This window comes from Gossypium raimondii, chromosome 5, assembly GCF_025698545.1.
Source record: "Gossypium raimondii isolate GPD5lz chromosome 5, ASM2569854v1, whole genome shotgun sequence".
NCBI lineage: Eukaryota > Viridiplantae > Streptophyta > Magnoliopsida > Malvales > Malvaceae > Gossypium > Gossypium raimondii.
Genome location: NC_068569.1, coordinates 24,389,844 through 24,403,544, shown reverse-complemented (window position 1 = coordinate 24,403,544; position 13,701 = coordinate 24,389,844). Strand labels below are relative to the sequence as shown.

The following is a 13,701-nucleotide window of genomic DNA, read 5'->3' as shown; positions in this document are numbered from 1 at the left end:
ATGTTGGCTTTGGAAACTACAAGGTTGTTAGGGAATTGGTCACTTCCTTGGAGGTTAAGCTCTTCATTCTCTAGAAGGCATAGGTCGGAACCTATCGAGAGGGTAGAAGGCCTCATTTTGAGGAGGGTGCTACTGAAGTATGCTCAAAGATTAATCATGAGATGATTGTAATTACATACGTATTTATCATATTTTTGTTAATAAAAGCATTTCCAATGTTATATTCCACCTTTATTTTTGTGTTTTAAATGAATTAATTAATAATATGGTCTCTAGAATAATAATAGTATCCTTAACTAATCATTAGTTGAGTATTATTATGGGAAAGAACTTTTAAAATGTGCCGCGAAAAAGTTTAGTTTATTAGTGTTTGACATTGTTGTCAAAGTTTGTGGTGAAAAGTTAAAAGGTCCCTTTTAAACATGATGGAGGAAGTAAAATATTAGTTAATATAATGAAACATAAAATTTAAGTGCCTTTTAAGTAATTAATATAAATTTTCTATAAAATTAATGATTTATAAAATATTACAAAAATTATATATTATGATAATATAATAAAACATAAAATATAAACTAATTTAAAACTTTAAATATCTTTTAAATAATTAATATAAATAAAAATATTCCAATAATTTAACCTTAAAAATAAAAATAAAAACACATTTTGAGAACCAATTAACTATAAAAATAAAATATTGTTGAGTGAATAAGTGCTTTAAACATTTCAAAAGCAATTAAACAAAATTGAGAGAGAAATTCCGTCTAACAATAGGGTTGTCAAAGCCTAAAGCTGGATTTGTCATTACTGCATAATTGAGTACTTTTTCTATTAATTCTTCAACCACCATCCTTATTATTAGTATTCTTCGTTGACTTTAATAGCATAATTCTTATGGACAGGTCATCTTTAACAAATAAGATGAAAAGGAACCTACTCTGCATTAATACAAGTTAAACATTTTTGTTGGGTTGTAATTAGGAGTTAATGGAAAATAGAACCACTTTTGATGAATATTTTGCTAAATAATCCCTAAATTTTATAGGGTTTTTAAAATGTGATATTTCAACTTTAAAAATAATATATTTGGAAAAAGAGAAAATCATGGAACTAATTAACTTGAAGGGTTTTTAAAAGAAAAATATCTCCATCACCAAGGATTTTTGTTTAGCTTTATTTTTGTGTTAAATTAATTTCTTTAACAATGATAATTTAACATTATTATTAACCCTTGAAAACACAACATCAATACTTAATTAAATAAAATAGAGAAAATAAAAATAAAAAAATTGTCAATAAATGTATTGAGGATAATTTTAAAATTATTCCACGTAACAATGTTTAGTGTTATCGAATTGGATCAAATCGGTTAGTCAAATCGATTGGATTGAGAGTTAATTAATATACTAATTTAGATAAAGAGATTGAACTAATTTCAAATGAATTGTTCAAAATCGGTAAAAAACTAGATCGTGACAAAAACCTGACATTTGAATTTGCTTATAAATGTTATTTTTTATGATTTTGTAATTATTTATTTATTGTTGGATCTATGATCGAATTGGTTGAACAAAAAAATTGATCTTACCGATTTGACCACTGATCCAATTTTAGAACATCAATCATATTTGTACTACTTTTCCTATTCTTTTCATAGGGTGCTCAACTTTTTCAAACTAAATCTTCGCTTCGTTGGCAGCGGCACCAGCCTTTGAGCTGGTTGTAGTTTCATCAACATTTTTTCGTAGCTTTATTTTGTTTTTAATTTAATCCACAATATCACGGTTTTGTTCACAGTTTTGTGGTTTTTGTTTTGTCCACGCTGCTTTCTTTGAAAGTAGATGTAATTTTATTTTTACTTTTAATATTTAGTCTTATTTTGACGTATATGTGAGATTTGCCAATATAAGGGTGCTGCCATATCTATTAGGGACCATTCTCGAAAGGCTTTATCATGATTAATGATAATGATGGTGGTAGATTTGAGATGAGGAGGAGGAGAATAGACCAACTAAGACTTGGCATTTTATGCATCATTGATGTGGTAGGTTTTTTTGAAGCTTTTGGCAGTTTTTCATTGGCCGATCGAGTTGATTTGCTGATGGCAATGCTAAGATGCAAAATTTAGTGATTTGATCAAATTGATGCATCTCTAGTTTGTTTTCGAATTATTCCAATGTAGCTGTTATTGTAGACATAACATTTGTGCATTAATTTATAGTGATTTATTTATCGTATGTACTATTATGGATCATGTCTTTTGTTCATGATTCCAAGATAGTATTTTTTAAAAAAAAAAAAAACAATATATCTAGTGGTAGTGATATTATTAATCTTCTAAAAATAATTAGAGAAACAACACATATGAGGTAAATACTTTTATAGCGTAGATCAGGTAAATAAATAGTTAAAAAATGTGAAAAATATAATTATGAAAAATACCACCAATATATTAATTATCTTAAACTCACATAAGTCACTCATTAGTTAAACACGAATATCTATACCTATATAATAAGATTAATTAATCTTAAACATATTTTTAGACACTAAATAATCTTTTTGGCTAAATTTGTCTTAAATTAATCTAGGCAAAAAGCCAAGTATCATTGCCAGATAATAGAATAAAACAATTATTACAATTTATTTCTCCTTTTTAAGTACTAATAACTGCCGCGCACTCTCTCATTTTCATTTCTCAAAGCGTTGGATCACACAACAGAACCAGCTCTTTCCTTCTTTTTTTCCCCTAAAATTTTGAAAAAAAAAATCAGTAAAGGCTTTAAATATCTCAAAGTATAAACAAATGATTATTAATTTTTGAGTTTCAGGTGATCTGAAAGAAATTATTCTGAAGATGAGAGGCCCCTCTCTGAGTCCCAAAGAGCCCCGCCACCGCGCTGCTGCTTCCGCCGCGTCGGTTCCTCTCTTCTCTCATTTCTTCATCAATTTTTTAAAATTACTGTTGCCAACTAAAAAACTTGAATTATTTAAGTAAATCTTTGCTTCGATTTGCTTGTTGACTGAGCTTTTTTAGTACTGCTGTTTGTTTGACTAGAAAAAGAAAATGCAGAAAGATCTGTTGAATTTGGCCGCCGTTTGTAGTTATTAATTTTCCTTTGACTTGCATCTTTGCTTTTAATTACTGTTGTCATTTTAAAAACTTGAAATCTTATAGTAAATCATTGCTTTGATTTGCTTGTTTACTTTAAGCACCGCTGTTTGTTTGACCAGAAGAAAGAAAATGCAGTAAGATCTGTTTGAATTTGGCTGTGATTTGTATTCTTTTAGAAGTGTTTCTTTAATTTGTAGCAGAAATATTGTTGTTTTTTTTTTTTGTTGTTGAGAAAGGCAGAAATATTTTAGTTGTAGATTGCATTAGTTTCCTTTGTATATTAATTATTTGAAGAAGTTTCCTAATACGGTAGGTATTTATGTGCATTATTTTAGCATTTTAGCTGTTGAAAATAAGATCAAATAAGAAGTAGATTGAGCTAGGGTTAGGCAGCACCTCTCTTACTTTAACTACTTAAGCTTTCAACTGTTTACATTAATTCTTCTTGTTTTCAATCATATTTTTGCTGCCATTGCTGTTGTTTATGTGAATTAGTTATTATTATTATTTTTTGGTACAACAATGATTTCAACCTAGGCTATTCCCATGGAAGGTGAACATCCGGCCACTAAGCCACAACTTGGGGTTTGTTATTATTATTATTATTATTATTTTCTGCTACTTGGAATATTTTGTGACATTGTTGAAGCCAGAGACAGCATCATGATAAGTAACTTGTATCATGTAAATACTAGTTTTTTTAAGTTATGAAAACTTTTGGAGTTTGCTCGTTTATCTATATAGTTACTTTGCTTTTGCAAATTGGGTTTTGGATGCTTCCACTTATCTCCATACTGACATTAGATTTGCCTTACATTATTACACATAAGCTATTTTTCTGGACACTGGTGAGTGCCAAATGTGGATATGCATTCAATACGAGCATGTTGAATTTCTTAAAGTTTTCCCCATATATTTAGAGGATCATACCTCATCCTCATGTTTGAATGTGTCAGATATAGATGTTAGAAATTAGCACTTTAAAGAATATGAAGAGTTTGAATAACATAGCACACAAGACTTGTGGCTTTTTGGTTTTCTAAAACTTTCTCTTTTATATGCTTTATCGGCACGGACTGATGCAATTCATAACTGCATTCTCACAGTGAAGAAACAAGCAGAAGAGGGTTCCAAAGGAACAAGGTTTTCAGAAATGTTGAGAAGGCTCTCCATGTTCCTATTCGGTACAGGAACTGGAATTGCAAGATATCTACTTTGAAAGTTGTGCTGGTTATAATTTTGGTGGGATCTCTCATCACTCTCCTTCGCTCTCCTGCAGTTTACATTTCAGATCGTCCATCCAATCTTGTATCTCGGTATATTCTACCTTCAAAGTATCTTTCTGTTAATTGTTATATCTAGTCTATAGTTTGCTCTCCTGGACTTTAATTATTTTCTGCTTGAAAATAAACCATGCGTATGTATATAAGAGCATGCATGTGAGTACATCTGTGTGACTGTATCTAACTAGCTATCCAACTAGCATGGGTAACGACCTCAATATCTCAGTAGCTTTTAAAAGATTCATGACCTTGAATTCCTGGTACTGGAAATCTGGGAGCAGCAAGTTTGATAGCATATATGTTCGACATTACTCTTGTTTTTGTTCTATTTTTTCAGTTATATGAAGTAGAATTTATTACATGCAGCAGGCCCGGTTTTGTAGACAGATGGATAAGAGACAGTGTTGCCGCAGATCCACGTTATATATCAATGTTGGATGTAAATTGGGATCAAATCTTGAATGTCATTGAGAAACTGACTGACAGGGACGAATATCAGGGAATTGGCTTATTGAACTTCAATAATACTGAAACTGATCAATGGAAGCAGCTGTTACCAGATGCTGAGCATGTTGTTTTGCAATTGGACTATGTGGCAGACAATGTTACTTGGGAATCCCTGTTCCCTGAATGGATTGATGAAGAAGAAGAATTTGAGGTTCCTAATTGTCCTTCACTACCTAGTCTTCAGTTTCCTGGAAAACCACGGATTGATCTTATTGCTGTTAAGCTTCCTTGCAACAAGGCGGGGAAGTGGTCAAGAGATGTCACACGTCTACACTTTCAGCTAGCCGCAGCAAGGCTTGCTGCATCTGCTAAAGGGCTTCACCCAGTGCATGTGCTTTTTGTGACTGACTGCTTCCCGCTTCCAAATCTTTTTACATGCAAGGACCTTGTTGCACGTGAAGGGAGTGCTTGGCTGTATACACCCAACCTACATAGGTTAAGAGAAAAGATTCGACTGCCAGTCGGGTCATGTGAACTTTCAGTTCCTCTCCAGGCTAAAGGTTAGTTTCAATCTAGTTTCTTCAGATATTTGTTCCTAGAAACTCTTCTACTCATTACGATAATTGAAGCTTACTGGTTGAAATATTTATATAAACTTTTTACACATTTAGAGTCTTTTTACTAAGATTGCTGTTTTCTTTTTCCTGTTTAATCTTTTCTAATTTTACTCTTTAAGTTTTTCTTGATAATTTGGAACATTGCCCTATTAATGTTGGGTTGAAGTCCAACCATCTTAATGGGCTACAAGGGCTTAAACTGACTGATTTTTTTAGCTTTCCCGAGTCCAAAAGGTAAATATAAACTAACTAAATAAATTTGAACAGGGTCTTTCTATTCAGAGAGAGCACACCGCGAAGCATATGCAACAATCCTACACTCGGCTCATGTATATGTTTGTGGGGCCATTACTGCTGCTCAAAGTATCCGCATGTCAGGTTCAACCAGGGACCTTGTGATACTTGTTGATGACTCAATCAGTGATTATCATAGAGGTGGCTTGGAAGCTGCTGGGTGGAAAATTTATACAATCCAAAGAATCAGGAATCCAAAAGCTGAACCAGAAGCTTATAATGAATGGAATTACAGCAAGTTCCGTCTTTGGCAGTTGACAGATTATGACAAGATTATTTTCATCGATGCTGACCTTCTTATACTTAGGAATATTGATTTCTTATTCGAGATGCCAGAAATTTCTGCTATAGGAAACAATGCGACGCTCTTCAACTCGGGTGTGATGGTTGTTGAGCCATCGAATTGTACATTCCAGCTACTAATGGATCACATCAATGAGATTGAATCATACAATGGTGGTGATCAGGGTTATCTGAATGAAATATTTACTTGGTGGCATCGGATTCCAAAACACATGAACTTCTTGAAGCACTTCTGGGAAGGTGATGAGGTGGAGAAGAAACAGATGAAGACTCGCCTCTTTGGAGCCCATCCACCAATTCTTTATGTCATCCATTATCTGGGAAACAAACCATGGCTATGCTTCCGGGACTATGATTGCAACTGGAATGTGGACATTTTGCAGGAGTTTGCTAGTGATGTTGCTCACAAAACATGGTGGAAGGTACACGATGCGATGCCAGAAAATTTACAGAAGTACTGTCTACTTCGGTCGAAACAGAAGGCACAGTTAGAGTGGGATCGGAGGCAAGCTGAGAAAGGTAATTACACAGATGGCCATTGGAAAATTAAGATAAAAGACAAGCGTTTAAAGACGTGTTTTGAAGAATTCTGCTTCTGGGAAAGTATGCTGTGGCATTGGGGTGAAAAGAATTGGACGGATAATTCAACTGCTAACCCATCACCACCTGCTATAAAGAAGGTATCTCTCTCTTCATTATGATTTTATTTTTCCTTTCATTTTCTCCTACATATTTTCTGTGCAGATCTTATAGTCAACGGTTTTTTTTAAAGAAAAAATTATAGATTGAGTTCCTCCCAATGGTTATCTGGATATGTGTACACACCTTAGTTTTGAACCTCTTTGAACATTCGTTATTCAATTTCTTTTGAAAATGTTTAGCTATTTCATTAGTTTTCTGTGGAATTTTTGTTGGAGATTTTCTCCACCCCTATTACATTATTGCAAAAGCAATTGATGCCTGCCTTTTTACAATAGTCTTTGATGGCAAAACAACAATTTCTAATTAAAAAGAAAACAAGGACTAAATTGAAGATATATAGAATATCATGTAGGGGCGAATTTGAATAAAAATTATAAATCAAGGGATTTAATGTGTAAATAGGCCATTAAGGCTTTATTACACAGCTATTAGAAACTGTGTAGAGACTTTATCGAAAAAAAACAGTCATACGGTTTAAATTTGTAGGTGTTTGAAATTTGTGAGTTTGATAAGAACTTTAATAATTGTTACATATAAGCTTTAACCATAGTTACATATTCACACGGTTTGTTTGACAAAATTTTAATCATCATTGTTTATAAGTTTTATCCATCATTATATACAAGTAAAGACTATATTAAAAAAGATTTAAGATTTCTTTTAGCTGCAAATTGAAATTTAAAATTTATATAAATAGGATGAAAATATAAAATATAATTTAAATAAAATAATAAAATTCAAGAGCCTATTTAATATTTTAATTCAAAATAAAACTGCTGTCAACAACTTTGTTTTTATGCTTAAGCCCACAGAATGGTTAATTTCATGTATTTTCCTCTCTTTAAAACAACTGCACCCATTGTTTTCCATTTCAACAGCTTCACCTTTTTACCCTTTATTCACCATTATCAATTTTCTTTGTTCTTTTTTTAAATTAAAAAGATATATTTTTCAAAATATATATTTACTGTTTATCTTTCTCAATACTCATTTAACTAGTTTATTTTATTTTTCACACTAAAATAATCCAGAAAACATAAAAAGTCATCGTAACTCTTTATTTGAAAATTATAACTTGGATTTTATAAGACTTTTTAAAAAAATTTAATTTCGGGATGAAATAGGTCGGAGTTTAAAAAAAAAAAGGAGAATTATGATTTCAATTCAAGGTCTTAATTGGACTTTCAAAGATTTAATTTTTTTATTTACATAAATATAACGTGTGAATTAAATTTCATCATATAAATACTCCGTAGAAAAATGTGTAGAATTAACAGTGCAATCAATTAATGAAAATTAAAATAAAAATTTGAGAAAATTTGAAATATTTATAAAAGCTCACTCTTCTCTTATATTTCTTAACGAAAAAAATTAAAGTAGTCCAATTTTATAAAAATATTAGTTATTTATTTAATTTTTATATCTTTAAATTTATATTATTTGTAAAATCACTCAAAAATAGACGAAAAATTAATGTTTCTTAATTTTACTTACGCACTATTCACGTGCCAATCTACGCATATGTTATATTCGTAATTAATTAATTAAAATTTAAAAATATTAAAAATATATGTTTTATAATTTTAATAATTTATAATTTTAAATTATCTTTTTTATTATTTTTTAATTTTTAATTTTTAATTTTAAAATTAATTAATTATTGAATTGACATATATATGTATAGCATGTCAAGACGTTAATTTTGTATTTATTTTAGAGTTATTTGATAAATAATATAAATTTAAAACTAAAATGATAAAAATTAAATAAATTTAAAATATTTATTTTATAAAATTAAAAGGTGAAATAAATCATTAATTATTGAATTGACATACATATGTATAGCATGTCAAGACGTTAATTTTGTATTTATTTTAAAGTTATTTGACAAATAATATAAATTTAAAACTAAAATTAAATAAATTAAATAAATTTAAAATATTTATTTTATAAAATTAAAAGGTGAAATAAATCATTATTTAAAAAAACTGCTTCACAAATTTTTTATCAACCAAGTTCGTAAAATAAAATCTTAAATTATTACCCCACAACAAATAAAATCGTAAATGGCAACATTGTAATTATAGTAAACAGCTGGGTCAAATAGTCACTCTTTGCATATATATTTTACAGCATTGCTTTTGAAACTTCACCGGCAAATCCCTGAAACGCTAAACACTATTGTCACCATGCAACTCTCTCACTGCCTTCCTACCAAAAACCTCTCATGGACGCCACGTGTCCATCACCGTCGCCATTCTCCACCAACCTCCGCCGTCAGATTCTCCCCGATCTCCTCCGCCGTTACGGTATCTCCTCCGAAACATCAAAAGACTCACTCAATGCCACCCGAAAAGCAAGAAGTGTTCAAATCAATGGAAAACTGGGCCACCGAAAATGTATTACCTCTGCTCAAACCAGTCAAAGATTGCTGGCAACCGCAGACCTTTTTGCCGGATCCGGCATTACCATTGGAAGAGTTCAACGACCAAGTGAAGGAGCTGAGAGAACGCATGGCAGAGCTGCCGGATGATTATTTCGTGGTGTTGGTCGGAGATATGATAACGGAGGAGGCATTGCCGACGTATCAGACGATGATCAATACGTTGGATGGGGTGAAGGATGAGACAGGGGCTAGCTCTAGTCCGTGGGCTGTTTGGACACGGGCTTGGACGGCGGAGGAGAACCGGCACGGCGATTTGTTGAGGAATTATCTGTATTTGTCAGGGAGAGTTAATATGTTCATGATTGAGCGGACTCTGCAATATCTGATCGGCGCTGGAATGGTAACATTTTCATCACTGTTTCATTAATTTACAATTTTTTTGTTTATTTTTAAAATTTAATCCTCAATTAAATGATCAGTAACCGATGGAGCTGGAATGGTAAGGGTTTTTTTACCGCCTTTATTATTTCTATAAATTACTTGTTAGAATTTTATAATTTTTATGTTTATGAATTAAAATTAATTCAAAAATATTTTAAAATATCTTATGAATCTATCTATCTAGTATATTATTATAATTTTTTATTGAAGTGGGGTTGGAAATTTCTTTTTAAAGAGTAGCAAGTACTATTATAGAGGTGTTTTGTTTTTAACTTTTTTAATTTTAATGAATAAATAATTACTTTTACATTTTTAAATTGAAGATTTAAAAAAATAAAAATAACTACTTAATTTTTTCATGCATTTTTTTTTTAAAATTTTAAGCACCTATTAGTATATATACTTGATATACTCCAAAAATGGAGTGTGTTTGACAGGACCCTGGAACCGAAAACAACCCATACTTGGGCTTCGTCTACACCTCATTCCAAGAGCGAGCTACCTTTGTATCCCACGGTAACACCGCTCGTTTAGCCAAGGAAGGTGGCGACCCAGTCTTGGCACGCATATGCGGCACCATTGCGGCGGACGAGAAACGCCATGAAATGGCCTACTCAAAGATAGTCGGCAAACTACTCGAAATCGACCCGACTGGAGCAATGCTAGCAATCGGCGATATGATGAAGAAAAAGATAACAATGCCAGCTCACTTGATGTTCGACGGCGAAGACCCACGGTTGTTTGAGCACTTCGCCGCCGTGGCACAGCGGATAGGAGTGTATACGTCGGATGATTACGCTGATATAGTGGAGGCATTGAATGAAAGGTGGGGATTGGAGAAGTTGGAAGGGTTGAGGGATGAAGGGAGGCGAGCGCAGGAATTTGTGTGCAACTTAGCGCCTAGGATTAGGAAATTACAAGAACGAGCAGAGGAGAGGGCTAAGAAAATGGGGCCTCAAGCAGTGAAGTTTAGCTGGATTTTCAATAGGGAGATTACATTGTAGAATGAACCAAGCACTCAACTTCACTCTTTTTCTTTCTTTATTTCCTTTCTTTCTTGTCTGTTTAGGGTGCAAGTAATAGGTAAAAATGTAGAGTATGTTTTTGTTTGGCTTATATCTCACAAATGAATAATATATGAAATTTTAAAAAATATATATTCTTACACATAATATCTAAAAACAATAAAACTCACCAAATAAATAAAAAACTCAGTGTAAAAAAAATCTAAAAGATTGAAACTTTAAATTAACAGAAATTTATTCAGGTATTGAAATCAACAGCCTCAGGCGAAACGAATGGTAGTGTTTCTTTACTAATTGATTGGATATTCTAATACTTTTGGGTTTAAGCTTAAGAAATTTGGTGTTTTAACTTAAAATTTTGATAGCAATATTTGTTGAAATGGTTAGAGTTCTAAAACCCTAAATTTCAAAACTCAAAATTGAATAAGGTATCGCCAATTTTGATTAAGAATGGAGATCCTAATTTCATATAATGTCTTTATAGATTGTCCAAAAAGAGTACATTTTCGACCTGCTAGACCCACCTCTAGTACATTGCAAATTAAGTCGACTAATTTCCTTAGCTCACTTTCAACTCTTATTGCGATAGACAAGTTTTTATTTAATCATAAATTTAAACTTGTGGAGAAGAAATTATTCTTTACTAGACTAGGAATCACCGCATTCTATACCGCTTTTGAGAACCTAGAATCTCGTAAAGCATGTAAATAAGTCTTCATCAAATACCCACAAGCTCGCTTCCTATTAATTAAAATTCTATCTTGTGGAGCCTTACAATTTCAAATCGACTTTCAATTAATAGCTGAATTGACATTGCTATAAAATATCATATTCTTGTAAGTGTTAGAAAATAATGTTATTTTTATTCGAATTAGAACATCAACGCATTCTTTGGATTTTAAAAGTAATTTAAATTAGAAAAAATATTAATATATATTTATAAAAATATTTAAAATTAATTTTAAACACCTCATTTTTCTATTGTTTAATTTTTATTTAAATAATTTATATTAAAAATAATAAAAGATAAAAAATACTAGTATACAATATTCATTACTTCAAAATAATTTTTAAGTAACTTTTAACTAAATTATTGTGATGCATACTACCTAAGAATTTCTTGTGACATTAAGCTGAAAGAAAAAAAAATTATAGTAAAAGGGATTAAATAGATTAAACAACAATTGAGTGCTACTGCTACCATGATTAAGATGCGACGAATTGTACTTGGAGCTTGAATCAATTTATTACCACCAAATGTTTGTGCCTTTCTCCATAAACGTGGGTCACTTCAACCTCCCAATCCAACCAAAGGAGCCTCCTTATAGCTCGCATCAAAGCTCTGTTATTATAGAGATTGCAAGTAAGTTGTCCAACTCAAGAATCACCTTTCCTATTCTCATTTCCCAAGTTTGCTGCAGTCCTTCTAGAGCCCCCAAAGTTCACCTTTCATCATTAAGCATAACCCAATATTCATGCTGAAACTCATCATCTAATCTCCGTTACCATCTTCTACAACACCTTGAGTCGTAGGTATACTCATACCACTACTCCTCGCTCCATCGATATTCACTTTACACCACGCCCTCCTAGGTTTTTCTCAACAAGTAAATGACTGGACTCGTTGTTTCACTTTATTAAGCTTAAAGAACTTTATTATACTATAAATATAAATATATAGTTTCGGAATTTTAAATTTATCAATATCTATCTATAATCTACGTATATCTATAATTCTGTAAAAGCACAAGTTTAACGAAATTTTGAATTAACAAGAATACCTTTTATTATTCATTATATTATTAAATTGACATTAAAAATTAAGTTTATATTTCTTTAGATAATAGAGTTTTATTCATTTGAACTATATAGTTAGGTTAAAGTTTAATTCACATTAATTAATTAGTAATAACAAATAAAATCATATGATAATTTTTTGTATAATAGAGTTTTTTATTTGAACTACACAATTGAATATATTAATTATTAATAAAATATATTATTTTAAATTAATTAATATTGAATTAATGTTATAGTGATATACACAAAATTAATGTTTACCATTATATTTAAACATGTTGAAACAGTAACATTTAAATAACATCAGTTTTATCCATGCGCCTGGTGAGTATAAAACGAGATTCCTAGGTTGAAAAGGTGGAACATTTTAGTATTAATAATTTACATAGCACCATTAAAAAATTATTCCCATTGATAAGTTGATAATAAATTTATATTATTTGTAATATTTTAGTATTTACTTTTAATTAGATTCTTTTTTAATTTTTAGAGAGTTGGATTTTATTTAACTTTTATAAATATATTTTTATTTTAATTATTTATAGGAAGTTTAAATTTTCTAATTTGTCTTTATTTTATTTTATTTTATTTTATGATACAATTAGATGGTTTAATCTCAATAGTTGTTTCGCACAAGAAAATAAAATATTATAAAATTAATATATATATATATATATATGATAATCTCATCCCAATTAAATATATTTTGGACAAGATTGATAAAGTTTAATTTTATTATATTTGATATCATTTGAAATTCATTTTAATTAATAAAATTAGAAAAAATTTAAAATATAAAATTTTAAAAATTATTTTAGTATTAAAAATTATTTTAACATTAAATTTAAAAATTAGTAAATTAAAACCACAATTAATATTACATATTATTCACATACAAATTAAATCAAACTCTAATATCAAATACTTATATTATAGTTTGAAATTCTTTAATTTTTAAATATATCTATAATTTTTAATAATGATTACTTATACTAATTATTTTATTAGATAATAAAAAATAAGTGTGTGCATAGGTGTGGCAATCAAGCGAGTTTGGGTGGGTTCAGGTTAGGTTATTTTGGGTTCGAGTTTAAGTTTTTTGTGTTTAAACTTTTTCAAGTTCAAGTTATTTTGAGTTCGATCTCGGGTTTGGTTCCGGTTAGGGTTTGGTTTTACATTAAATATAAATACATATATTTACAGAATTTAAATGTCTACATCTCATTATAAATTATTAATTTATTATATTTGAAGTAATTTTTAATTATGATATATTATTTCCAATTAT

The 13,701-nt window shown here is 30.2% G+C and overlaps 2 protein-coding genes across 3 annotated transcripts; both read left to right on the top strand.

Annotated features, from left to right (window-relative positions):
* The first annotated feature begins 2,688 nt into the window (after window positions 1–2,688).
* LOC105770235 (putative UDP-glucuronate:xylan alpha-glucuronosyltransferase 3) lies at window positions 2,689–6,964 on the top strand. 2 transcript variants are annotated; one of them, XM_012591340.2, is made up of 4 exons: window positions 2,689–2,916; window positions 4,222–4,431; window positions 4,768–5,405; window positions 5,730–6,964. In XM_012591340.2, exons 1-4 carry the CDS (start codon window positions 2,858–2,860, stop codon window positions 6,758–6,760), a joined length of 1,938 nt encoding a protein of 645 aa, XP_012446794.1. In that variant the 5' UTR covers window positions 2,689–2,857; the 3' UTR covers window positions 6,761–6,964. The 2 variants fall into 2 exon arrangements, with proteins under 2 accessions (XP_012446794.1, XP_012446793.1); XM_012591339.2 differs by having other exon boundaries at window positions 4,765–5,405.
* Window positions 6,965–8,900: 1,936 nt separating this feature from the next.
* Window positions 8,901–10,743, top strand: LOC105770621 (stearoyl-[acyl-carrier-protein] 9-desaturase 6, chloroplastic). Its single transcript, XM_012591900.2, has 2 exons — window positions 8,901–9,547; window positions 10,026–10,743. The coding sequence occupies exons 1-2, from the start codon at window positions 8,951–8,953 to the stop codon at window positions 10,590–10,592; spliced, it is 1,164 nt and encodes a 387-aa protein (XP_012447354.1). The 5' UTR covers window positions 8,901–8,950; the 3' UTR covers window positions 10,593–10,743.
* Window positions 10,744–13,701: the final 2,958 nt, after the last annotated feature.

Bases quoted from the DNA above. Each gene is read 5' to 3' on its own strand.
- LOC105770235 (XM_012591339.2), top strand. From the start codon at position 2,858: ATGAGAGGCCCCTCTCTGAGTCCCAAAGAGCCCCGCCACCGCGCTGCT. The intron at 4,432-4,764 runs GTATATTCTACC...TATTACATGCAG, and splicing joins CCATCCAATCTTGTATCTCG to CAGGCCCGGTTTTGTAGACA. The intron at 5,406-5,729 runs GTTAGTTTCAAT...AAATTTGAACAG, and splicing joins AGTTCCTCTCCAGGCTAAAG to GGTCTTTCTATTCAGAGAGA.
- LOC105770621 (XM_012591900.2), top strand. From the start codon at position 8,951: ATGCAACTCTCTCACTGCCTTCCTACCAAAAACCTCTCATGGACGCCA. The intron at 9,548-10,025 runs GTAACATTTTCA...TGTGTTTGACAG, and splicing joins ATCTGATCGGCGCTGGAATG to GACCCTGGAACCGAAAACAA.